At 35.6% G+C, this 27,669-nt stretch overlaps 1 protein-coding gene across 1 annotated transcript; it reads left to right on the top strand.

Annotated features, from left to right (window-relative positions):
- The first annotated feature begins 21,497 nt into the window (after positions 1-21,497).
- On the top strand, positions 21,498-25,291 carry LOC149405240 (serine/arginine repetitive matrix-like protein). The gene is made up of 5 exons (XM_089606976.1): positions 21,498-22,050; positions 22,266-22,371; positions 23,051-23,177; positions 23,263-24,219; positions 24,663-25,291. The coding sequence occupies exons 1-5, from the start codon at positions 21,849-21,851 to the stop codon at positions 25,071-25,073; spliced, it is 1,803 nt and encodes a 600-aa protein (XP_089463102.1). The 5' UTR covers positions 21,498-21,848; the 3' UTR covers positions 25,074-25,291.
- The last annotated feature ends 2,378 nt before the right edge of the window (positions 25,292-27,669 follow it).

Raw genomic sequence — 27,669 nt, 5'->3', positions numbered from 1 at the left:
GAATAAAGGTGAGAGCATATCTCAAATTGAATATGCGAGGGTGATAGGCAGTCTCATGTACTTGATGAGCTGTACGAGACCGGATTTAGACTACACCGTGAGTAGACTAGCTCGGTATACGAGTAATCCAAGTGTTGAACACTAGAAAGCAATAGTAAGGGTAATGAGGTATCTACGATTCACTCGTGATTATGGTCTACACTACACTAGATATCTTGAACTCATTTAAGGTTTCACTGATGTTAGTTGGATATCTGATATTCAAGATTCGAAAGCCACGAGTGGATATGTATTCACTCTGGGAGGTGCGGCTATATCTTGGAAATCCTCCAAACAAACTGTGATAACGAGATCCACGATGGAGTCTGAGTTTGTTGCATTGGACAAATGTGGTGAAGAAGCTGAATGGCTAAGGAACTTTGTGGAGAATATTCCTAATTGGACAAAACATATGCCTGTAATATGTGTATATTGTGATAACCAATCTACTATTGGTAGGGCACATAATGTGATGTATAATGGTAAGTCTAGACATATCCGTCGATGACATAATACCATCAGACAACTTCTCTCGTCTGGAGTCATTAGTATTGACTATGTTAGGTCCAAAGAGAATATTACGGATCCGTTAACCAAAGGGTTAAATAGGGACCAAGTAGAGAAGACATCTAAAGGAATTGGGGTAAAGCCCATGGCAAAGGAAACCCAACCATGATGACTGGAGATCCCAAGATCTTGGTTCAATGAGACAACCTAATTGTCAAAGGCTATGTGAGGTCACTGTGGGGGAAAACCCCTAGTCCTATTCCTATATTAAATAGTGACACCCGTACGAGGTTAAACTTTGAGTTTTTAATGATTCTATGAGATTGGATATCTGAGATTCCGAATGAGTAATGCAAGAATATTTTTTATAAAAGAGTCACCTATGTGAGAGAGAGAGAAATGGGGCCGCTTAGAAAGAGAATTAATTGGGCTTAATTCTTTAGAAACTCTTGCAAAAGCAGGCGAATGTTCAGGGCTAAAACGAACATAACCATGAGAACTGAACCTGTGTCAGGGAGATATCAGTGGGCGATATGTTTATCGTGTATACAAAACGACTAACAGTTCAAGGACAATGTGTCTACTGAGTAGTCAGTGAAGATGGCATATCTTTCTGAGGGAAGGTTCAAAGGCTCTGCCTATCTATCCTATATTGGTATTGACCGTAGAATCTATCACCACATCGAGTCGTGTCTTTATAATTGTCATCTTACAATTTCATTCATGTGGGGGATTGTTGGAAGACTTGGTATTTAATACCAATATAATGGTTGATTTGTGAACCAATTTGAGTGGGATCCACTAATCGGAATTTGATAATTCCAAGTGCTATATATTCCTTATACCGAAGGGTATAAGATTGAATATTTATTTGTTTATTTGCCAAAATCGGACCTAGAATGAATGAGAAATTAATGCTCAAAGTATACTAAAAGAACACATTTGTTATGTGTAAATGAAGTGGAAAACAAGAGTCCCACATGAGTGGGTAAGTATGAGTGTATATATACTCTCTTATTTCTTTAGTGGTCACGCAAGTGCAAGAGAGGAGCGTGTGAGTGGGTTATCTCTTAACCCCTCACGCGCACACGCACACGCGCGCCGCCGCCGAGCAGAGTCGGGCCACGCTGGGCTCGGGTTTCGGGAATGTCTCGGTCTCGGGCTTTCTTTTTATTACAAATTTCACTTCTCTGAAAGTTTTAATTTCTCAAATAACTCGTGCGTTATGTTGGGAATTAAACTTGTAACCGTGCATTAAGGCTTGGATGGTTTGTAACTGTGCATTAAGGCTGAGCGTTTTGTAACCGTGCATTAAGGCTTGGACGGTTTGTAACCTCTCATTTATCACGAGTTATAGAGCTTTATTGTATCCGTTTTGAGCTGTTGCTCAGGGTATGTGTATGCCTATAAAAGGCTGAGCTTTCTCTCATTTCAAACACACCGAAAAAACAATAATTTCCCACTGTTCCCGAGCTTCATTTTTCCCCAAAAAGTTTTTCATTTTGTTTGTCTTGGTGATAGTTCTGACACAGGTTCTAGTTCGCCGTCGATACACTAAGTGATGCCTTCGTGTGTCTTGTTCGTCGTTATATCCTGGAAGGCTGTCGCTTACGTAATCCTGCACCTGAGGAGGGTGATAAAAAGCTTCAACGAAACCGTACAACGGGCCTCGACTTTTTCCTGCCGACTTCTTCTTCTTTTTCGTTACTATTTCTGGTTTTGTGTTTATGAATTGAGCTACCCTATGTTTGTAGATTATTTGACGACCATGCCCTGAAAATTCAAGTCGGTAAGCCAAATTAAATATGGCATCAAACACAAATAATCATTAAATCAGCGTGTTTAATAGAACAAGATCGATCATTACAATCACACCGTAGATTAAATAATACACAGGTGTTTTTACTTTTCTTGATCAACTACGGAGTAACACTGCTAATGATATTACTTCTCTCATATATCTCTTATCAATCATACAACATATTGATTGTTTGAATTATTTTTTGTACCTTTTTCTCATTTTCATTGTTTTTAAGCTTTAATTAATGTATGGCCATATATGCATGCCCTACTTGATTTGAAATAAGGAAGGAACATAGGGTATGCATATATATATGCTGTCTCTAGAGAACGTATACAAGTTTTCCACACAGAGAGCGATGTAAATTAAATGTTGATCAACGTGGGATGTGTATATAATTGATATCCACGTTGTATATTTTTGCTTTTGCACCGCTTTTACATTTTGTCACTATATCAGCAGATTATGCAAATAATAATAATGAATCCTGATTCCCTATCTCTTTTGGTGTCTCATTAGAGGTCTTTTTTATTCAATCATGAAACATATCATTAGTGAATAATTGAATAATTTAACAAATTTTTTAGTAATTAAACCACTAAAAAATAATGAATTATTAAATAATAAATCTTTTATTAATTATAAATAAATAACCATTCGGATAACGTGTCATCATGTGGACAATTCGAGCATTTTATATATATTACATTTGTGTATTAAGTAAATGTGAGTATTTACGTAAATTTGCCTAAATCAATAAAAATATATGACTATTTACTTATAATTAACGAAAAATTAGCCATATGACAATTTTGTTACATAATGTATATATATTGACAAGTCATAATTTACTTAATCGGATGTGAATTACCCAAAGATCAGATTGCCATTCAACAAATTTATAATATTCAACAATTTATGTAGTGATATTTATAGTATTCCTTAAAAACGTGAATGAATGAACAGTATAGTACTCGGAATTTAAGATGACGCCCTTTTCTCTTGACGTATAATAGAGATAGCGACTATTCTATTCTCTATATCCTTACCTTCTAGCTATAATTATGTCTAGTATCGCAAGAAAGGAATGCGCTGATATTAACATTTAATTCTCTTGTTGGCCAGCCGTGTCCTACCATTTTATTATTATTATTATTATTATTATTATATAAAGTAGAAAAAAAAAAAACTCTACTCACAAAACACCATTCAACTGTTTTGGTTATTTTTTTTTAGAAAAACTTTTTTTAAGCAAAAATAAGAGATTGGACCCTAAAACAAGTAGTGTTCATGCGTACTGATTTAAATATCTCCAAAAAAATTTAAATACATTTTTTTCAAACCTAAATATTTTTGGACATGTCTTTATATATTTCTTCATCCAGATTAATATATATCAATTATTCCGCAGCAACGCACGGAGGATACTGCTTGTATATATAAAGAAGAGTTAGGGTATACTATTCACCTAAAATTGATTCATTATTTATTTTATAGTGTAATGACGAAAATATACCCTTTATAACTTTTGAATTCACATTTATGTCATTCTTAATTGTCCGTACATAATTATTTTATAGAAGATTATAAATTACATAAAATGCCATTGATATTCAGACAATTTGGATTATTTATGTCAGCTCTGTAGGTTTAATATGATAGAATTATCCAGAAATATCTGAATTGCTTGCGTCATTCAAATATCTGAAAATTTCTACAATGAGTCTTTTTACATTCATTTTAGCTTATATATAGCTACACCAACCACATTCATTTACTCATCAAATCTGTATAGAAAATTATTATTATTATTATTATTATTATTATTATTATTATTATTAAAGTAGAGTACAAAATCACTATTCATTCTATAGTGTAATAACGAAAATACTCTTTGTAATTTTTTAACTTACATTTATGCCATATTGTATCAACGCGTGGGTATTTTACTTATATATATATAATTTGTGTGATGGATTAATTACATAATTTTCTCTTGAACTTTTACGCGTTTAACAAAGTACATGTGTCGTCATGTAAATGTATTTAGCCACAAACTTACTATGATACCCCTCTTTTATTTATTTATTTGATTTTTCATGGTTTTCTATTGTTAATAATAAAAATAATATTTTTTTTCTTCTCGAATATGCAGATGTATCAAGCACATATGTCTTTGTTGTTCTTCATCCAACACGCATCCTTCTCTTGATGTTTACTCCGCCGCCGTTCATGGCGGAGACGACCCTTAACCAACCATGTGGCGGCCGCCTTTCTCTCTCTCTCTCTCTCACGCACATATACACACGCAAATCGTTGTGTTCGTCTTCAATAAACGCTTGCTGATTCTCTTAGTGAATCAATTCCACAAACATGATCAGAACTCAAACAATGGAGGTCCTTCAACGGAGGCCACAAAGCAAGGGTATCACTATCGGACGGCCCCGCTGCTCAAAAACCATTATTCTCACTAATTCTATTATTTAATCAAATAAACAGAAAAAAGAAGAAAAAAAAATTGAATGATCATTCTCTGTAGCACGGGCGGACGGTCAGAGAATTCCAAACTTGGGGAAGAACCAGCCATGGCGGTCGGTCGGTATTAGAAATCTCACATTGAAAGTGAATGAAAACTAACAAGTGCTTATAAAAGTCATGGGTTACTACTCTTATTGTCAGTTAGTCTTAAGATGGAACATCATAATACTTTCACACGGTATTAGAGCCCATTAAACACAAAACGAATATTCAGTCCAATCGTTGTGATTCGGTCCAAGATGAACGAACGCAAAAGAGCCGCCATCCTGAGGGGGTATGTTAGGAATCCCACATTTAACGTGAACCCGACCCAAGTAAAAAGGGGCTGAGATGGAGGCTCGCGAAACACTGACTCTCCGGGCTTGTGCGACGTGAAGGAGAAGAAGCTCCACAACAGATTATTTAGATTCGTCAGGATTAATGGTGGATCTTGAGGTCCTTAAGTTGCGTCATTGTTTCGTCTAATACTTGTGTTGTGCCTTAAGGTCCCATATTATTTTGTTTCGTCGGGATTAATATGTGTGTTGTGTTGTATATATGATAGACTGTATGTAAAGCAAAATCAATGCTGCGAATCAGATTATTCATTTAAAAAAATAAGCTGTATACACTACTACAAATTAACATATTGGGTGCGGAATGGTATTAGGTGCGACATGTCGCACCTAAGCCCATATTATGTGCGACATGTCGCACCGGATACTCGTCTGGATGACTAAAAATTTCGCTAATGTTTAGTGTTATTCGGTGCGACAATGTCGCACCTAATATGAAATTGTCGCACCTAATACCTTTAGGTGCGACAAATGTCGCACCCAATGAGTTTTAAAATTAAATTTGTCAGCGAATCCCGCCGAATTTTTTTTTGGATCTGGGATTTCATATTGGGTGCAAGGTTTAAAATATCGTCGATATCTCCCGATATATCGCTACCGAAGACACCTCGGTAAAAAAACTTCAATAAATCGTTTCGTTTTATAAAATATCGCTTAAAAATCGGGATATATCGACAAAAAGTCAAAATATCGCGATATTTTAAACGTTATAAAACGCAAAATATCGTCCAATTTCGGGAAAATATCGTCCGAAATCAGGAATAAAAAAAATTTACAACTTTAAATAATCCCAGTTTTGAGCGGGCCCAAATCACAATAAAGCCCAATTCACAAGGCGTTACTATTTGTTGAGGCCGGAGATCTTTTTCATGATTTATAGGGGTTTTAACTAACACATTTTCTTATTATAAATCGATGTGGGACATTTGAAAATAAGCAATTGCCTATGTTATCACTTGTTGTAACTTGTAAACTTGTATCTGTCTATGTTCGCACATCAACTTTTTATTTCTTTTTAATGAATATACCTACTTTATTTGACTTATGTACATTACCTTCAAGATTATAAATACTGTATATGACAATGTACAGTTTTTATTTTTAATAGATTCGTGTAAATATTTTATAATACATGTAAGTGTATATATAATCATATATATGGAAAATACTTATTTATATATGTATATATTTATTACAATTTAACTATATATATTTGTAAAATAAAATAAAAATCAAGCTTTTGAATATATATATATATATATATATATATATATATATTAATATGTAGCATTTAAGAACTATTTTATCTTTTAAATTTGAATATATATATTTTAGATTTTTTAAAATTATATTTTGTTATAAGATTTTTGTCGATATATCCGTCGGTATCCGATATATCAACGATATATCACCGATATAATCGGTAGTCGGTATTTAAATTGTTATAGAATATCCGTCGATATATCCGTCGATACTCGATATATCCGTAAAATCAGAACCTCGGTATGGATATCGGTAACGATATTTTGAACCTTGATTGGGTGCGACATTGTCGCACCCAATATGATTATTAGGGTTTTAAACCCGACTTTTCTCATTTTTTCACACATTCACTCACTCTCTCTCTCTCACCGTCTCACAAGGTCTCTCTCTCTCAACCAGCCCCCGCCGCCGTCCTTCCCCGCTCCGCCACTGTCGGCCCATCCTGGTACGTCCCCATCTCTCTCTCTATATCTCACCAGCCGTGTCTCACCGTCTCACTCTGTCTCTCTCTCTCTCAGCCAGTCCCCGCCGCCGTCCCTCTCCGCTCCGCCGCTGTCGGCCCTCCCAGGTACGTCCCCCTCTATTTCTCTCTCTCTCTCTCTCTCTCTCTCTCTCTCTCTCTCTCTCTCTCTCTCTCTCTCACTATGTCTCTCTCTCCCAGCCTGCCCTGCCGCCGCCTGGACCAGCCCCTTTCCCGCCCGCCCCACCGCCGCCTGGACCAGCCCCCCGCCCCGCCCCACCGCCGCCTGGACCAGCCCCCTGCCCGCCCGCCCCACCGCCGCCTGGACCAGCCCCCCGCCCCGCCCCACCGCCGCCTGGACCAGCCCCCCGCCCCGCCCCAACGCCGCCTGGATTTTGTAATTTTTTTAATTTAAAAAACATATTAGGTGCGACATTGTCGCACCTGATATGTCGCACCTAGAGGTATGACTATTAGGTGCGACATGTCGCACCTACTACCTTTTTCTACGGGTTATCCGGTGCGACGCCGTCGCACCTAATGTCGCACCTAATAAACTTTTAGGTGCGACATTTGAAGTATTCGGTGCGACATTCGTCGCACCGGATAACGTTTTTTGTCCTAGTGATATATTGTAAGTTTGCTAAATAAATAAAGAAAAATAAATACATAAATTATTAATAGATTGATTATATGTTAATTGATCTATTTACCCTTAATTTTTAGCTCACATGACATGTATTGTGTTGTGCCTTAAGGTCCCAGGTTATTTTGTTTCGTCGGGATTAATATGTGTGTTGTGTTGTGTATATGTTAGACTGTATCTGTATGTAAGGCAAAATAAATGCTGCGAATTAGATTATTCATTTAAAAAAATAAGCTGTTTATATTGTAAGTTTGCTAAATAAATTAAGAAAATAGAGAAAAAAAAATGAGTACATAAATTATTAATAGATTGATTATATGTTAATTTATCTATTTACCCTTAATTTTTGGCGCACATGACATGTACATGTTGAAATTCTGTTAAATTTTAAACCGAAGGGGTAATTGTGAAACAATTTCAAAGATTAAGGTAAACATTTTGACACAAATTATATTTACAAATTTTTGTGATATTTACAAATTTGGACTAGGGTAAAATGATGGAGCGAAATGGGTCACACGTTTAAACATGGACAACATGATGACACTCCACATGCATGGTCGCAGAGGAAGGTAACTTGGCCTTGGCAGCTAGCGAGGAGTGGCTACAGAAAGGTTTTGTTCAAAGAATATGGATAAACAGAAACACATTAAAATATAATATTCTTATTGCTAAATTGTCTTTTCCAAAGTCCATTGAGTATTAAGGAATTTGAGATTATTTGTCATTTACTAATTATAAGCTGTAATTGTAATATAAAAACATAATATATATATATATATATATATATATATGTATATATAGTATGTTTGGTAGTAGGATAATAATTATATATGAAAAAATAGTGCCCATGTCCAAAGTTTTATCATTTATTATCGAGGCTATGAACTCTATTTGTGACATGGAATGGATAAACGCGTTACTATTTCTTCCAACTTCACTAAAACATTTGGCAAACAAATTTAAATAAATAATATAAGTAAAATATCACAGTAACTTAATTAGTCTAGCTATTTTTATTCAGTTATTAATTAAAGCTAATCTGAAATTAATATTGCCGCACATTATATTTTCTGAAAGTGTATTAAGAAATAATTTTGTCTCATGGTCGCCCTAATAATCTCAAGGCCTTGAATGCATAAAAAGGATAGTATATGAACCCCTCTTCAGAACCGCCTTCTCCTTGTTGCGTGACTGCTTATTCTCATCCCGTTGAACTCAATCCCACTATAAATTTTGTCCAGTGTAAAATGCATTACTCTAATTCATATTTAGATTTATTGATAGGAAAATTGAGGAATTACATGTATATCTCGCCTCACAAGGGATATCTTGTCACATTTAGATTGGTTGATGTGTGCTGATAACAAATATGACTTATTTCAAATGTATGACTAAATGGTTCCTATTTCTTATTATCTAGTTACAATATTTTGTTTTTTCGATTTTATGACAAACATGTCATGAAAGATGGTATTTAATGACGAATATGCCGTAAAAAATTATAGTAAAATAAAATCTTCCTAACGGATGATGGAAAAAAGTCGAAATAATCTCTAAATAAATTTCAATTCTATAAAAGCAAGTTACATTCGACTCATAAATTGAATTGCGAATTGCTACAAAAACTCTTCTAACTTGTCATCTCATTCGCATTGGGTCCCGATTGGTGTTACTCTGCTTGGCAATTTGCAACGGGGACTCTAAAAATCGTAGATCACAATAAGAGCAAAATTTTGTCGGCTATTCGAGAGATATTTGGGGAAGCAAAGAGCATTTAATTTGGTAAAATAAGAGAGATGAGAGAGTCAAGGAACTCTGCGGACTTGCACATCCTTGCATGGTTGGTTTGTGGAACATATATATATAATATATATATATATATATTATATAAATATATAATATATATATATATTATATATATATGATGTGGCTGTTGTTGTCGGATTACGTGATCTTTACACCTTGTTGTTATTTGAGGAATCAAAATCAACAAACCATGATTCTCAAAATAGTTTTAAAAATCTAAAATAAAAATCAAATAACCATTTCATCATGGCGTGTGGTACCCTCAAATTGTTGGGCCTATTATTTTGTAGGCCCATTTAGCTTATCAGTACCACGTCGCTGTCTAATCTCTGGCCCAGCAATTCCAGTTTCATACCCTGACCCATCAGGTTTTGATTATTCATGTCGTTTTTGCGGTCCACATCTAAAGCAACACTAGTCACCACTTTCATTTTTTTTTCTTTTGGTATTTTAGGTAAATACTCGACTTAATACGTGCATACATGATATAACTATTCGTAATTTTTTACAAATTCAGAACTATAATTTTTATATGGAGATTGTAGTTTTACTTATTTACGTGGTTGTAAGACCTTAACCATAATGATTGAAGAGCATATAAGTACTATAACGACTTTGTAACTTATAAATGGGACTTGGTTCTAGCCAAATCTTAAATAATCAATAATTGAAAATTTTCATGGTGTTCAAACTCGTGCGATATATTTTTTTTTTTCATAAAAGAATACCAATAAGACATACAAAATATCAAGCACAACATTAATTCTTACAATAATATTTCCGACTTTAAACCTGGACTAACATGAATCTCTCAAAAAATTCATCTATTCGCCTCTCTTCCATTGTTCTTTAAAGTCTTGCAATAGAACGTATGAATCGTATTTTTAGCTATCGAAAACACTATAGGGTTTTCCCACAAGACAAATCTTATAGCCAAATATATTGGTTGATTTATAAAACCGGAGATTTTCCAAGTTGCAGTCTTCGCGTATATGACCAATCTTGTCAAAAAAAAAAAAAAAAAAAAAAAAAAAAAAAAAAAATTGGTAGTTTGTGGTGTTGGATTGTGAACTAGGTTTAATATGTAACGTTTCTCATTTATACGTTGAGGCCCGTCCGAAGAGGCTTTGACACGTATAGCGTGACTCGCACGTAATCAAATCCATCACGGCTTCTATTGTTATTAATATTAACGAAGTTATACCTGAAAACCGAGGTTCAAGTTTAGGTCATCGTTCATAAACAATGTTTTTAGGCACGGTTCAAGCTATTTTTGAGACCTAAAACATCTTTATTTTTTGAGACTTTTTTAATCTATCTAAGTTTATCATTAATCATTGGAGTCCTAAAGCAGTTGATCAACCTTCCTCGAGGTTAGGCCGGTCCTGATTATTGTCTCATCTTCATTTGTGATGTTCATCTCACCCCACCTAATGCATAGTTCATCTATAAGATTTTATCGAATAATTTGCACTAAACATTGTCCTAGCGAAAGATATTCAAAACTGGTATTATTTCTCACAAGTTTAGCTTGATCTGTCACTGTAATTAGAGTAAATGAATAATTCCATGACTTTGTAAGATAAATTTAATTTTTATGTGTATAAATATATTAGAATTAAGTTTGTATATGTACAAAATGGCATAAATTTAAAAAACTATACACATGTTTACCAAATTGCCGTCAAAATTAATAAAATCCTTTAATACCACCACATAGCACCGCATTAATAGTTCAAGTAACTTTTATTTTATTATATTTTTTAGGGAGTACCGTTCAATGCGATGAAGTGATGTGAGATTCAATGAAACAATTTTATTAATACTAAGGATAATTTGATAAAAACATGCATAGTTTATATTTTATATGATTTTAGACATATAACATTTTAATTTGACCTATTCTCACACATATAAAATAAAATTTATCTATTTTAAATGCATATTTCGTTCTCGACATAAATCATCAATAAATGACTAGTAATCGTTGGGAAATATTGAACAACTATTACAATGGCTTTTAACTCAAAAAGGGAGTTTCAATATTTCAGGTTACCTACTAGTCTCGGCGAGAATTCTAATGCAATGTTGTTTTTAAATTATATTTAGCCATGTTCTTTGGTGAATTTATTCATTTTTTTTTTATTTTGGTGAAGTTAAGTACCAAATATTACACCAAATTAATAACTAAAACCTGTTAGATTTCATAAAAATTATGGATTGAAAGTTCGAACGGCATTTAAAATGCAATATTGGCCCTGTTTGGGATAGTTTTGTTTTAAAAAAAATGATTTTAGTTTTTTTTTTCAAAAACTAACAGGTGTTTGGTAAACTGCTTGTAATAAAACATGATTTAGCGTTTGGTAAAATATATATATTATAGTAAAAAGACTAAAATAGACATGTTCTTAAAAACTAAATAATATTTATGAATAATATTTTTTTCTTAAAAAAAATCAAAGAGAAAAAAAGATAACGTTGATAGGTGCATGTCGTACGTAGAAAATTCCTAACATCCCAACTAAATCCGAACATGTTCTTGAGTAGTTTTGAGGTTTAACGTGTGTTTTGAAGGTTTTCAGGTCAAAAATGGGATTTCTATGATACTTTGGGCAAATCTGTACAAATCGAGGCATCCGGGATCGAAAACGAGTCAAAAACGAAGGAGTCAAGAAGACATCCAAACCTCGCGCCGCGACCCTCCTATCGCGCGCCGCGAGGTCTGGAAATCATCCCGAGTCATCTAAAAGCAGCTTGCGCGTTCCGCGAGGGTGTGGAAGTGTAGACCTCGCGCCGCGACCCCCAGACCGCGCGCCGCGAGGTCAAATAATTTTAGCGTCGAAAGTCTCCGAGCGTCAATCGCGGAACGCGACGTCCCGAAAGTATCTACCTCGGGCCGCGACCCAGGCACCGCGCACCGCGAGGTGCGCCAAAACCAAAAGAGTAAACGCATTTTTTTAGTCAATCTGAGCCGTTGGATCAAGTTTTATTACCCAGTCTGCTCCGAAAATTAAGAGAAACCCAAGAATTTCGACCTAGGCCTATAAATACACTTCTCAATCTCTTGTTTAGGGATCTTAGCACTTTTTTTTTTATTGTTTTCACAAAGTGTTTAGGAGAGATAGAGAAAAAGAGGAGAGTCGTTCTTCATCAATTCGCGCCAATTACAGTTTTATTATTTTCCTTTACTCTTGAACTCCCATATTTTAATTTGCAATTGAGTTTTTAATTATGGTTTCTTATTCCTATTCACTTATTCTCTTTTTGTTTTCTCGCTACGCTATGAACTAATTTTCATTAAGGACTATGGCGTAGCGGGTTTAGGATTCGGTTATGGATATGATTTAATATATTGAAGTTCAATTTTCATTCTCTACTACTTTGCTTAATTCAAATCCGTTTTAATGCTTGATCGAGAGTAGCTACCTTGTTCATGATTTTATACTTCAACTTGATGCTTTAGAAAAATTAGGTTGTTAGTGTTTTGGTTTGAATTACTATGATGCATGCCTAGGCTAGAGATAGTTAGGTTGTCTTAGAATCGTGTGAATGCTCTTGATATTAATGCATGTTGTTGTTAGGGATTGAGATCGAGAGAAGATTTTCCTAATTTTGACATAGGTTGTTAGATGCTCGAGAGAGATTTAGCCATATTATTCTGTGAGTATGATTAGCAAAGAGTAGTGAGTTGATTATTGATTGTGCATGAAATTCGTGTATCAAAACCGTTGAATAAACCCGTGAAGACTTGGTCCTTAGCCTCTTCGTCTGCTTACAACTGTTATTTGAGTGTTTTGCTATTTAATTGCTTTAGAACTTGTCAATAATTTGTGACATCTTTCCATCTCCTCTTTAGTTCAATTCCTACTAGTTGATTTGTTTGCTAATTAAGATTTTTCCTCGTGGGATCGACACTCGTACTTAATTCACTATATTACTTGAGCGACACGTGTACTTGCGCGCGTAAAAATCACAACAAACGTAACAAATCATTTTTTTTAACAAGTTTCACTCTTAGATAGAAAAAAAAGATGAGGCAGAGAAAAAAGTTATGTATTACGGTACAAAAATCCTCACAATTTACGAGGGGAGATAGAATTTAGAATATCATACTGGCCAAAGTACATATGAATTAGAAACACTTTGTACGATGATATTACAGTAATTTGTATAGCAAACTTAAAAACATTTTTTCCAAAAGCTAGGAATCTTAGGTTGTGTTTGGTAGTTAACTCAAAAAGTTTTTGTTTTCTGTTTTCTAATTTTTGTAGTTGTACTGAAAAAATGTTTTGTAGTTGTTTTCAAAAAGCTGTTTGGTACAGTTTTCATTTTTGTTTTTGAGAAAGTAAAAAAACGGAAAAAAGTGTTTGGTATAGTTTTCATTTTTGTTTTTGAAATAATGAAAAGAGAAGATGAGGAGAAAGATGAGAGAAGAGAAGAAATTTTTTTTCAAAAACACCTTTTATTTGTTTTTAGTTTTCTTTACTTTTTTCCAAAACAACTTCAAAATTTTTTGAAATTTTTTTCCAAAAACTTAAACCAAACATGTTTTCAATTTTTGTTTTCAATTTTTTCAACTCAAAAACTAAAAAAATTGTTTTTGAGAGGAAAACCAAACATGGCCTTAGCTTTTCCATCTCGTGTACAAAATCTAAAATCGTTTTTGAAGTTTTTTGTATAAACAATTTTGCCAAACACTGAATAAGCAGTTTAGTTTTTTCTAAAAACAAAAATAAGGCTTTTTAATCTCAATCAAATACAGCCATTATCCGTTTTCTTTATAATCATTTCTTAACCTAAACAATAATGATTAAAACTCTTTATTTATGTATTGTGAATTTGTGTAATTAATTGATCAGACTCGTTGCCAACTTGCCATGCCTCTAAAATGCAGGCCCCCGAAAAAAAAAGGGGGGTTTAGATTAACATTAAAATAAAATAAAAAAAGGAAAAAGAAAACAGAAAAGATGATTTTACACTTCACTACGTCACCTTCAATAAATATATTATAAATCGTAATCAGCTCTTTATAATTTATCAAAACAAAAGTAATCAAAGACTTTTCTCTTCTAATCTTCCACAACTTCTTGGTTGGTTGAGAGCTTAGGTTATGGACCCATGTTCCTAACCTTGAATTTTATGAAATTAACTGTTTGCAAAAGTCTTCTTGAGTGGGTCCAATAACATGATTTTGCCTAGTTCTCCCACTTTATTTTATAATCTAAATATCTAAGAAAAAGTAATTAACCGAAAGTTTTCCATGATCATGGGAATTATTATTATTATTATTAAAATATGAAGGGGCAAGGGATGAGCATAGGAAAAATCGTTAATCAAAGTAAAAAAAAAAAAAAAAAAAAAAAAAAAAAAAAAAAAAAAAATTACTTGATGTTCAATTTAAACTTTTAAGAAATCGTAATAATAGTGTTTTTTGAGCGCAGTGTTTTTGAAATGGTGGTCGTTTTAATTTTTTTTAAATAATATTTTTTTTCAAAGTATAAATAAATATTTAAGATTATTTTTTCTTATAAATGAAACTGTAAACAATAAATAAAGTCAAATAGAATACAAAATAGTAAAATTAAGAAAAGACTAATTATTTACAACGTGAAAAATATTATTTTCTTGATGAAAATTATAAACATATTATTTTTACGATGAATTTTAAAAACACGTTATTTGAACTTCATCATTTATATGGCTATGCCATCCCCTAAGTTGCTGTTAAATGGAAGGATCTTTATTTTGGTTATACTTTCTATATTTTGTGTTTATTTATGAATATTATGTTTAATGTTTCAGTTTCATAGGTATAACTTATTTAATATTATTCGCAATTTCTCTATTTTATTTATGCATATATTATATGTATTTTTCTAGTTATATGCTTTTATATTATTTCATCCTCTAACCATTTTGGACACTTTTTTTTTTTTTTTTTTAATTCTATCATACGTGTAATTTTCACGATCAAACAACATTTAAAACAAAGGTTAATTGCCACCACCTCGAGTTTGTTTTTTGTTTTTTTGTTTTTTTGTTTTTTTTTTTCGGATACCTCCACAAGTTAAATCAAGCTGATGATGGTTATATACTTTTATATATTATTTCATTTTCTAATCATTTTGGACACTTTATTTTCGAAAAAATATATGTTTTGAATTAGATCATACATGTAATTTTCATGACCCCGACAACATTTGAAACAAAGGTTAATTGCTAGTGATGGTTATATAATTCTATATTATTTCATCTTCAAATCATTTTGGTCAATTTTTTTGTTTTTGTTTTATATAAATATTTGAATTAGATCATACGTGTAATTTTCACGACTCGAGACAACATTCGAATCAAAGGTTAATTGCTATTGACCTCCACAAGGTACACCAATCTGGTGATGATTTAGTAACAATGTTTATATTATGATTTGAGCCCTAAATTTAACTTAATAAAAAAAAACCCAAAATAAATCTTAATACAAGAAGTACATTTACTTTATCGTTGTAGATTTTGACTATAGCTCAAATTAAAATTGTGTTTACAATTCTCTTTTGCACTCTCTAAATCAATGACGAAAGTATAAATAGAGAAAAACTATGAGTAAACCATACAAGTTCGAAATTTCCAAAAATATTCTCCATTAAATACTTTTACAATATAGGACATGTTTGGCACAACTTTTTTAAGTCAGTTTTTGTTAGTAAAAACCAAACTGCAATTCGGGTGTTTGGTAAAACCGTTTGTAAAAAAAATTTCAAAACCGCTTTTTGAAAACGTACGTGAGTGTAAAAAGCTAGGAATCCTAGCTTTTAGAAAAATCGTTTAAGCCTCCTGGTATACAATTACTTAAATGTCCTCATGCATTTGTCAAATCCCGAAATTAATCTCCTAAAATCTCTCTAACTAATCGGACACATCTATGGAAACCCAGTCGCAAAGAAGAAAACGTGAACATATCCTAAATTTTCTCAACAGAATTCTCACATCAGATGAAATAGTGAAAACGTGAACAAATTTCATATTCATAATTATTAGATGATAATTTCACATAAGGTTCTGAAAACGTGAACATCTCCTGAAAATTTCACATCTCCGAACTTCAGAAAATACAGAGCCACACGAAAAATAAAACTTGTACAATGCTAACTCCAAGCTATTTATCCTAATCACTCTCTGAATATTTCTCGTGGTGAAAATCCTGAAAAGAACAAATCCAGGTTAGTAGTTTCACATTATTGCTCTAATATTTCTCCTTGTGCACTGTTAATGGTGGAGCCTAATTTGAGGAATTGGAAAAAGTCTCACATCAGAATTCCAGAAGAGGCGTGGAATGGGAAGAAGGTAAACCTTTCTTATTTGAAAGTGTTTGGTTGCTTGTCTTATGTTCGTATTGATGATGCTTCTAGAAATAAACTTGATCCGAAATCTAAGAAGTGTGATTTCATTGGTTATGGTGACACTGAGCTCGGCTATCGTTTCTGGGATACCGATGCAAGGAAGATTGTTCGGGGCAGGAATGTCGTCTTCAACGAGTAGACGATGTATAAGGACGAGCTGAAAGGGAGCTCGACGAGCAAAGCTCATGAAGGTGAGAAGTCGACGATCGATCTGAGAGACTTCTCGACGACCTTGCTGAATGAAGATGCTTCAACGACCGAGGAGAGATCAGTCTGAACTGAACATGGTCGTGAAAGTGAAGACGATTTTGGGTTAAAAATTGACGATCGATCTGAGAGACTTCTCGACGACCTAGTTGAATGAAGACGCTTCAACGACCGAGGAGAGATCAGTCTGAACTGAACGTGGTCGTGAAAGTGAAGACGAGGTTGATGAGGATACCGAGCTCGAGGTGAATCAATGGACTCCAGTGACCGAGCTGCAGAGATCGAGTAGAGTGAGAAAACCGGTGCACAAGTTCTCTCCGACTCTCAACTACATCCTCGTGACAGACAGGGGAGAGCCGGAATGCTACGAAGAGGCAATACAGGTCGATGCCTCGACCGAGTGGGAGCTCGCCATGAAGGAATAGATGGATTCGCTGATCACGAATCATACTTGGGAGCTGACAGGGTTACCAGCTGGGAAGAAAGCACTGCACAACAAGTGGGTGTACCAGATAAAGGAGGAGAGCAATAGAAGCCAATGGTTCAAGTCGAGGCTGGTGGTGAAAGGTTTCCAGCAGAAGGAGGAAATCGATTTCACAAAAATCTTCTCTCCGGTCGTCAAGCTCGTGACGATCAGAACCGTGATGGGGTTAGTTGCTAAGGAGAATCTGCATCTGCAACAGATGGATGTGAAGACGACATTTCTTCACGGTGATCTCGAAGAAGAGATCTATATGAGGCATCCCGAAGGCTTCGAGGTGAAAGGAAGAGAAGAGCTCGTGTGCAAGCTCCAGAAGAGTCTCTACGGGCTGAAGCAAGCCCCACGGCAGTGGTACAAGAAGTTTGACAACTTCATGAAGCGAGTTGAGTTCGGCAGGTGTAAGGTCGACCACTGCTGCTACTTCAAGAGATTTGAAGACTCTTATGTGATTCTTCTGCTCTACGTCGACGACATGTTGATCGTAGGTGCCAACCTACACGAGATCGACGAGCTGAAGAAGAGATTGTCCGAAGAGTTCGCGATGAAGGATCTAGGAGCCGCGAAGTAGATTCTCGGGATGAGAATCAAGAGGACGAGAGAGAGCATCGAGCTCTCACACAACGAGTACGTGAAGAAGGTGCTCCAATGCTTCAACATGGAGGACGCCAGGTTGGTCAGCACGCCAACTGGACAGGCACTTCAAATTGTCCAAGCAACAGTTGCCAGTGACAGAGGACGAGCTAGCGTACATGGACAAGATCCCTTATGCTTCAGCCATCAGAAGCTTGATGTACGCAATGGTGTGCACGAAGCCGGACATTGCTCATGCAGTGGGAGTTGTGAGCAGGTTTATGAGTAACCCGGGAAGAGAGCACTGGGAGGCTGTGAAGTGGATCCTCCGATACTTGAAGGGCAGCTTGAGTTCAGCGTTGGTATTCAAGAAGTCCGAGCTGGGACTTAAAGGTTACGTCGACGCTAACAATGGGGGCGGCATCGATAGCAGCAATAGCACGCCCGGGTACGTCTACACATTTGGAGGGACAGCTATTTGCTGGATGTCAAGGTTGCAGAAGATTGTCGCCTTGTCGAGCTGCGAGGCGGAGTATGTGGCCATCACCGAGGCCACGAAGGAGATGATATGGCTGCAGACGTTTCTGCGCGAGCTGGATCAAGACCATGACGGGAGTGTGCTGTACAGTGACATCCAGAGCGCCATTCAGTTGGCGAAGAACCTAGTGTATCATGCGAGGACGAATCATATACAGCTGAGATACCACTTCATCAGGTCGGCGTTGGAAGATGGTGTATTGGTGCTTGAGAAGATCGCAGGGAGTCATTGAATGTGAACCACTATAAATCTTTTGTGTCTTTTCTTTGTTATTTTTTTATTTTTCGTTTTTCTGTTTGTGAGAGGGGTTTCGATGAAGGAATCCCAACATGCACAACTCTCTACTAGATCAAAGAACAGATCAATTAAAATTCTGAAAACATCTCTGTATTAGCAGCTTGTTTAGCAGTTTCACATTTTCGCTTTAATTTAAATTTAGAGCTAGTTTAGCAGTTTTACATCGCTGTATTAGTAACAACTTGTTTGGTCAAATCATAAAAGATTTATATTGTTGGTATTAAATTAGATTCCATAATTAAACATGTTACACATGCATTAAATCTTTATAGTGTTAGTAATAAATTAGACTCCATAACTAAACTAAACATTTTACGCATGCGTTAACACTTTAAAAAGACATTCAGTCTCATAATAAAATCATGTTTAGTTTATTTACTTTTACCTTTTGTAGTCATAGACTCACAAGTCATAATGTTATTTGAACGTCTCATGAAAACGTTCTATAATTGGATTTCATAATTAGTAAAATAAAAATATCTTAAACATAATAGGTCGAGTGGCCCGAGATTTGTACTATTGATCTTTACTATTCTTTTACTTTATTTATTTATGAAAAATTATACGAACTAGGCCACTTGAAATGTAAAAATTTCAAAATAGCCAACGTTTAAAAAATCTTAACAAAAAACCCAATTTTAACATATATGGTAATTTAAAAAAAAAACATTATACCAAATTTGCCTTGTTAATAAAATGTATACTTTTAGAACAATTAATAAAATCTGATATATATATATATATATATATATATATATATATATATATATATAGATACACATACATACATACATACATACGGATGACTTGATTCTTCATGACTATAATGCTAATTATATATGGCATTTTTCTTCCTTAATATATTCGCAATATTGCTATACAGTTATGAAGAATATATTAAGGAAGAAATATATTAATTCAAATCTTGCAAATACATACGCATAAATTTACATGAGAGATATTGATAGTTATGAGAGGTCTCTCTATGATATATTTGTAATATTTTCAGACTTTTGAGGGTTAAATTTGTATAGAGATCTCTCAAAATACATTGTACAGAGATTACATGTTAATTCAAATCCTTTTTCCATTAATTCATTTGCAAATCTCTCTCTCTCACCACTTCCATGAACATTTCTCTCTCTTTGTACATGTCGTGACGCGTTTTCCGACGAAAAAGACCTCAGACCTGGACGGCAACAATGCTGTTTTTGACCATCGGTTCTCTGATCACATTTTTCGCGATCGAAAATTAAAAACCTATTTTCGGCTCGATCTCATCTTGGGTGACATCGTCGCCACCCATGCCCTCTCGTTCCTCATCCCTAACAAGAACCCCAAGAAGGAGAAGCCCTCGGGTCTGTGAGAATCAAAGAAAAAGAATGAGATATTGACTTGGAAGAAGAAAGAACAAGGTTTATTTTGAATTTTGAAAAGTTAATTAATGTAAATTTTCGTTAATTTTTTGTCAATGATAGTTGATTATTGTTAATATGCACTCGTATTCATCTTCGTCTACATATTTTTTCTTGGTTTTTTTTTGCAGTTAATAATGGTTAATTATATTAATTTCGGTATACTTGTGTTAATTATGTTTCAGTATATTTTTGTTTATTTTTGTTAATGTCGTTAATTTTTTTTTGCAGAAACGCAACTTAACTAAATCTGGGAGAGTATGACGTAGCCTTCAGACCCCACAATGAATGACAAAAATCGGAGCAATGTTAATGGAGAGAGAGAGAGAGGAATGAAAAACATGGATATGGTCAACTAATTTAATTACTTATTTTTATTTTTTAATTTTGAAATTTAATAAAGGGTATTTTGAATATTTAATTATTATTAATTTTTGTTAATGGTTATTTTACAAAATTAATAAAATTTTGACTATTTAGCAAATTTAAGTTTTGCTTTTGACAAGTTAGCTATAGAGCCATTTATTTATCTATTTATCCAATATTTTTTTGGCGGTCCTATAGAGAATTATTGCTTGATCTATATAAGTGGTTTTTATACAAGTTTAATCTTACAATGCGAACCTTCTTAATGAGTGTTTAATCATATTTTAATTATACCTTACTTTAAAGGGGATTTTTCTTTCTTTCTTTCGTTTACCTTCTACCAAACAGACAAGAATCAGTAGATATATACATAGGAATATTTTAAAAGTTAAACGTAAAACTCGTTCTCAATTAAGCCAACGATTATTTTCAAGCACGTAACTTTATCAAGATCTTCATTAGGAAACGGATATAGGAATTTATTGAATTGTAAGTTTATAACCGCGTGACGTTCAAGGAATCAAATTGTCGTGACATACAATTGCGATAAGGATAAAAGAAAAATAAATTTAGATAAAATCCACATTATCCAAATATGTCCAGATATATACCAATAGTAACAATAATTAATATTCATAGAATTAATGAAGGAAGTTAGGAAACTACCTACACATAAAATAAATAAATGTTATAATTATACGCTGACATATCTTAATAAAATACAATAATTAGGAATTTTTAAGTTTAACCTGCTCTAGAATTTTTAACGAACAAAAAAAAAAACTCTCTCTCTCTCTCAAATAGCTAACGATAAATTTTCTTAAATTTTGTTTTTAAAAAAGGAAAAAACAGATCTCAACTCGAATCGGAGTCTTAAAACTCTCTGTCACTGCCATTTCGTTTTTTTAAGCTCAGATCTGAAGATTCTCTCTCTCTTTCTCTCTCTCTCTCTCTCTCTCTCTCTCTCTCTCTCTCTCTCTCTCTCTCTCCCTCGAGTCTCGCCACGTAAACAAGTAAAATAAATAAAATAAAATAAAATACAGGCCTGTCTCTCAAGTCTCGAGCAAAAACAAGAAAGAAGAACAATCTCTCGCCTCTCTCTCTCTCTCTCTCTACTCGAATATGGAAGCTTTTGGTGGTGTTGAATGAGATAGAGAGAGAAGACGAAAGACAGCAACGATGAGCCACCGTAACACCAGGGAGTCGCTGATCGGAGCGAGGAATTACCCGGCGGCGGTGCTCTCGCAGCACCGCCGCGGTCACAGCATGACTCTCGCCGGAGCAAACAACAGAAACCCGGTCTCCGACGAGAGCCACCTCGACCTCTTCTCCAAAAATCGCCGGAGTCTCTCTGTTACTTCCTCCGACGAGTCCTCCGATGGTACATTTCGCTGCCTCTGTCCGATTCGTCTTTATATTGACCAAACTGCCCTCGGTGAATCTGTACGGTCATCGGACAGCGTCTTCATTGGGCGGCGATAATACGTTTATCCGGAGAATAAGAACATCCGATAAAACGCGTCGCGACTAAAATTGCTAATCCGTTTGATTATTATTTAGTTAATTTTTTTTTTTTTTTTTTTTTTTGTGGTATAGTTTCAGTAAAACTGGGAAGATTATCAGTTGGATCGGCGAAGATATCGAGAAGTGGAATTGACGATCTGTTATCTGCCGCTGATGGAGGCAAACACGACTACGACTGGTCAGTTTCTTTCGTATTATTCGTTTCTCTTTCATTAATTTTACTTTTCTTTCAATTTAGATCTGTTTTCAAGTCTTTTTCACTCTAATCCTTTTTTTTCTTCTCAATATTCATTTTGGATCGGAATATATTTAATGTAGATATCTAGCTAATCTCGATTCTATAATTAATGAATAAAAAGAAAAGAACCAAATGAAGAACAAATTTATGATCTGATCACTGATTTCAACTGAGATTATTCTTGGATATGGATTTGAAAAACTGGACCGGTGATCAATTGTGTTCTTTTATTATATACGGAAAAAGGCAAAATTTAAGGATAGGAAATTTTCAGCTTCTAGATGTGGACTTCTCAAACAGCGACATACATGATCATATTACATGGTCCAATACTAAAAAATATGAGTGGAATAATTTACAAGTGAAAGATTTTCTTCTTCGATTGAACACGCTGTGTTAAAAGCAAGCATTGTAAGCAAGCATATACTCAAATTCCAGTCAAACCAGCAGATTCTTAGAGATCTGATGAGATATTCGTCATCTCTGCTCTTTGTGTAAGAGTGACTGATATAATTATGCTTGAAATCGACATATCTGATCTGTTTTCTTTGCTCTAATTTACGAGTAAGAGTAACACTTTTTTTTTTTTTTTTTTTTTTTTTTTTTTTTTTTTTCACAGGCTTCTCACTCCTCCTGGAACTCCAACAATGTTTCAGTCATCGGAGGGAAATGAGCCTAAACGAACCGTGGTGGCTCCGAGAGGAAGTTCTCTTGCTAGATCAGCATCTACAACTAAGGCTTCTAGGGTATGTTTCAGATTTTATTAGAGTATTTTGAGGGCATAGGACAAATATATAATTCCGAAACGGACTAAATAAACTCTGTTTTCAGCTCTCTGTTTCGCACTCGGAGAACAACCATCCGTCAAGACCGGCCAGAAGCAGCTCAGTCACTCGCTCGTCGACCTCGAACTCAATGTACAGCGCTTACACTTCAAACAGAGCCTCCACGATACTCAACACGAGCTCGGCCTCCGTTTCGTCTTACACAAGACCGTCCTCGCCGATGACCCGCTCTTCGTCCACGGCCCGGCCTTCGACCCCGTCGAGCCGGCCATCGCTTTCACGGCCCACCACTCCCTCGAGGGCACGCCCGGTGGCCCCGGTCAACGCCCCGTCCGAAAGAAGCCGGCCGGGTCAGCAAAGCTCGAGGCCTTCCACTCCGAGCTCGAGGCCGCAGATTCCGGCGAACCTGACTCCCCGAACGGCCTCTCGCCCGTCGACTCCGACCCGCCGGAGCTCCGTTCCTTCTCTCTCCCCGGCGTCGAGCCCGTCGCTGTCGACCGGGAGTCGAGCCGTGTCGTCGAACGGGCGTGCCGCGGCCGCTTCGTCGCGGCCGAGCTCGCCGAGCCCGCGCCTCCGTCCTCTTCCCCACCCGGTGGTCCCGCCGGATTTCCCTCTCGACACGCCGCCGAATCTCCGGACCTCGCTGCCGCCGGACAGGCCGGTCTCGGCCGGGCGGTCCCGACCCGGCGCGGCTTCTTCGGTCACGCCGAGAGGGCACTCCGAGCCCGCCGCGGCTTCTTCCAACCCGCCGAGGAGACATTCCTCGCCGATAGTCGCGAGAGGAAGAGTCACTGCGCCGGAACCGACCGGAAGGGCTCGTCTCCACGGCGGGAACGGACACCTGTCGGACCACGAGCCTCGAAAGGGCGGCGGCTCTCACGGCCCCGATATGTCCCTTAGGAAGCCTGCAAAGTCGGCAGCCTCGCTGTCGGTCTCTGCGGACGCCACGGGATTCGGGAGGAATATCTCCAAGAAATCTCTGGACATGGCTATCAGACACATGGTACGCGAAAAACTCTCTCTCCTTAATTATTCTTGTAAATTACATGTCATAGAACGCAGACAAAGGCAAACAGCTTATCTACGGTATGTTTGGAATCTGGGAAAAATGTGTGGAAAAATTGAAAAATCCAAGCAAAATTCGAACATGTGTGGGAATACCCAAGATTTCCTTAGACTTTCATACATGATTGCAAATCTTGATTTTCCCTCGTATTTTCATTCCAATTTTCATTTTCCATCGTAAAATTGGTTCATACATACCCAAGTGTATAGAGCTTTTGTAAGAGAGTTACCATTTAAATTTATATTTTCTCTAAAATGATATGATAAAAAAAAAAACACGTCTTCCTGGTGGAGATGCTTTAAACCCTGATTAAAAAAAATTTACTTGCACAAATTATACGTATGGTCTTAAGAACCGAGATTCTGTAAACTCTGATACAGGATATAAGAAATGGAGGTAGTGCGAGGCCGCTTTCGGGGACGACCTTGTTCCCTCAGAGCATCCGGTCCTCCGCGGCCCCAAAAAGCCATTCCGTCCGCGGCTCAAACTCTCTGAACGCTGCCAATGGAGGCTTACATGCCAGCTACAACGGGCTCGTCCTCGAGAACGGAAACGGGAACACGAACGGCGTTCATAGGCCCGGGATCGAGAACGGAGCCGAACCGGACCGGCGAAACGGAGCGAAGCTGAGCGAAGTGGACATATACGAGAGCTCGAGATACGACGCGATTTTGCTCAAAGAAGACTTGAAGAACACAAACTGGCTACACAGCATCGACGACCAAACCGATTCGGGCTCTATGTTTGATCACGGGTTCGAGTCTCTTCCGGAGCCTTTCGGACTCTTATAACCTCTGTGAAAGTTAATGGTGTTCTCTCGTTCATTCCCTGTGTTATTTTTTCTCTTTTGGGCTTCTTCTTCTTTTTTCCAAGTCTTTCATTAATATTTAATTTTTTTTCCCCTCCCTTTATTGTATGCTACGGTACCATATCCACGAAATTATTTGGTTTCTTTATATAAAGAAGAATGGAAAATCTGGCGGGTCACTCCGAACAGAATGAATGAAAACGCAGAATGTGTTTCAGCTGAGAGAATGTTTGTTCTAGTTTTATGTACTTCTCAACTTAAGCTCCCACTTTTAACTCTCATTTCTCTCTCAAATACCCAAATCTCAATCAATATCATGTCTCACAAACCTCAACAAAGTCCACTATCAGTCCAAAATCAACCTTATTATCATCAATATAATCTTCGAAGATGTCATCTTTATGATTCGATCGTCTCCGTAGACAACTACAAGCATCGGACCAAGATGACAAAGTTGTTGGAGAACAAACTATCGAAAATGTTCAAAAACAGACCAATTTGTAGCCTCGTCCATCCAAAATTGAACATGAACTTTAAACCCCCAATGAACGTAGAAGAAAAACTGTTATAAACACAATTTTCTCTGATTCACCGTCAAGTTATTGAAATATTTTTTTTTTTGTTATATATGCTGTGTTAATTATTTTCTCCCGATACTGCTATAGCTTTTCGACAAACGTGACAATTTTAAATATATTTTGAAGAAGAAAAAGATAAAATTGATGAAAGTATATGTTTGAGAATTTTTATCGGTCTTTTCTTTCGATATATGTGGTCGTGGAGAGCTAAAGTGAATCACGTCAGCGTCGTAGTTCATGATAAAGATAGCGAATGCAAGTTGATCAAATAAATAAGGGAAAATAACACATTTATACCATGTGTTTTAGTGAAATGTCGAGTTTAACCCTCAGTTTTCAAAAAAGTCGAGTTCATACCCTCTGTTTAACTAAAATAACGAAATTATACCCTCTGTTTAACTAAGATGACGAAATTATACCCTGAAATAGACAACAGTGCCACAAATATTCTTTTTATTGATTTTTCATTGACGTTGACTATAATATTTATATATAAACACCAATTATCTTTATTCATTCGCGCCATATATGTAATTTATTTAAAAACTAAAAAATAAACAACAATCTCTTAATCGTGAAGAACACAGAAAGAGGCAAATGGGTAAACCTCGATAGTTGATAGTCATCAAAATCGCATATTCGAACAGAGAATCCATGATTTAAAGTTACAATTCGAACGCGGAATGAAGTCATTTATTAGGAGTTACGAGTTTTATTATTTAATTTCAATTTAAGACTATTTTTATTTCAAAATTGAGAATTTGGAAGTTAGAGCACTGATTTATATTTGATTTGGTTTTTCTTATATAAGAGTTAATATCAATGAAAGGGAGCTTTGTGACGCTGTTATTCATTTCAGGGTATAATTTCGTCATTTTAGTTAAACAGAGGGTATAATTTCGTCATTTTAGTTAAACAGAGGGTATGAACTCGACATTTTTGAAAACCGAAGGTTAAACTCGACATTTCACTAAAACACAGGGTATAAATGTGTTATTTTCCCAATAAATAATTATTTCTTTCTGAGTGTACATGAGATAATCATAGTGCCAAAACTATTTTTGGGAGTTATTTTAGGGGGAATTTCCTTAACTAGGGCAATTTTCCTATTTTTTTAGGAGGAACAATGGAAAGTACCTAGAAGAATTATTCAACAACATTGGATCACGCAACCTCAAATTCTCAAATGATTAGTCTATTATCAGATAAAATAGAATGTTTAGAAAATCTTTTGCACTCACCAAAGATGTGCCACACATCATAAACAATATGTTAAGTTGGGAATTAAGAAGTTTGAGCCTCGCAATTGTAAAACTTCGAGATTTTGTAGGCTAAATAAAGGGACATTTCCTTAATTAGGACTAAATTAAGGCCCATTTCCAATTTCCTATTTTTTTCAAAAATTTACCAAATTAGGACTAGTAAAAAAAAATATATTTTACTCGATGGGCTGAGCGGGAAAAGAGAAAGAAAGAGAAAAAAAAGAGATTTTATTGGGGAAGATGGTAGGTTGGTAATTAGTACGAGGGTATAATAGGTAGAATTTTGTGTATCTCTCATTTGACTTTTTTTTACTAGTCCTAGTTTGGTAAATTTTTTAAAATAGTAGAAAATTGGAAATTGACCTTAATTTAGTCATAATTTTGGCAATTTTCCCTGAATTAAATGGTTCAAATGCAATTACATAATGGACTAAAAGGTAGAGTAGTTCAAGTCCATTTTCCATATATTTTTCTTGGGGAAATTACATCCTTACCTCGAATGAGATTCAAAATTTCCCAAATGCCTCCTTTTTTTAATCCTTCTTTGAATACATGGCGAGCTAAATATTAGAATAAAAATACTCTCGAGATTACAATTAATATCTACATAAACTCTGCTTCGTTTTCTCTAGTAGTCTATCTCCTTTATTCTCTTTGCAAAATAAGAATGAAGTGAAGGAGCGTGCTATTCTCGGAATACGAATGAAGTGAAGTTGAAGCCTAGAAATAAGGGTAGCAT

The sequence above is a fragment of the Urtica dioica genome, chromosome 2 (genome assembly GCF_054948205.1).
Source record: "Urtica dioica subsp. dioica isolate 48M chromosome 2, U.dioica_male_clone48M_v1_H2, whole genome shotgun sequence".
NCBI classification, from domain to species: domain Eukaryota; kingdom Viridiplantae; phylum Streptophyta; class Magnoliopsida; order Rosales; family Urticaceae; genus Urtica; species Urtica dioica.
The sequence above is the reverse complement of the archived record's forward strand: the minus strand, read 5'-3'. Positions and strand labels throughout refer to the sequence as shown.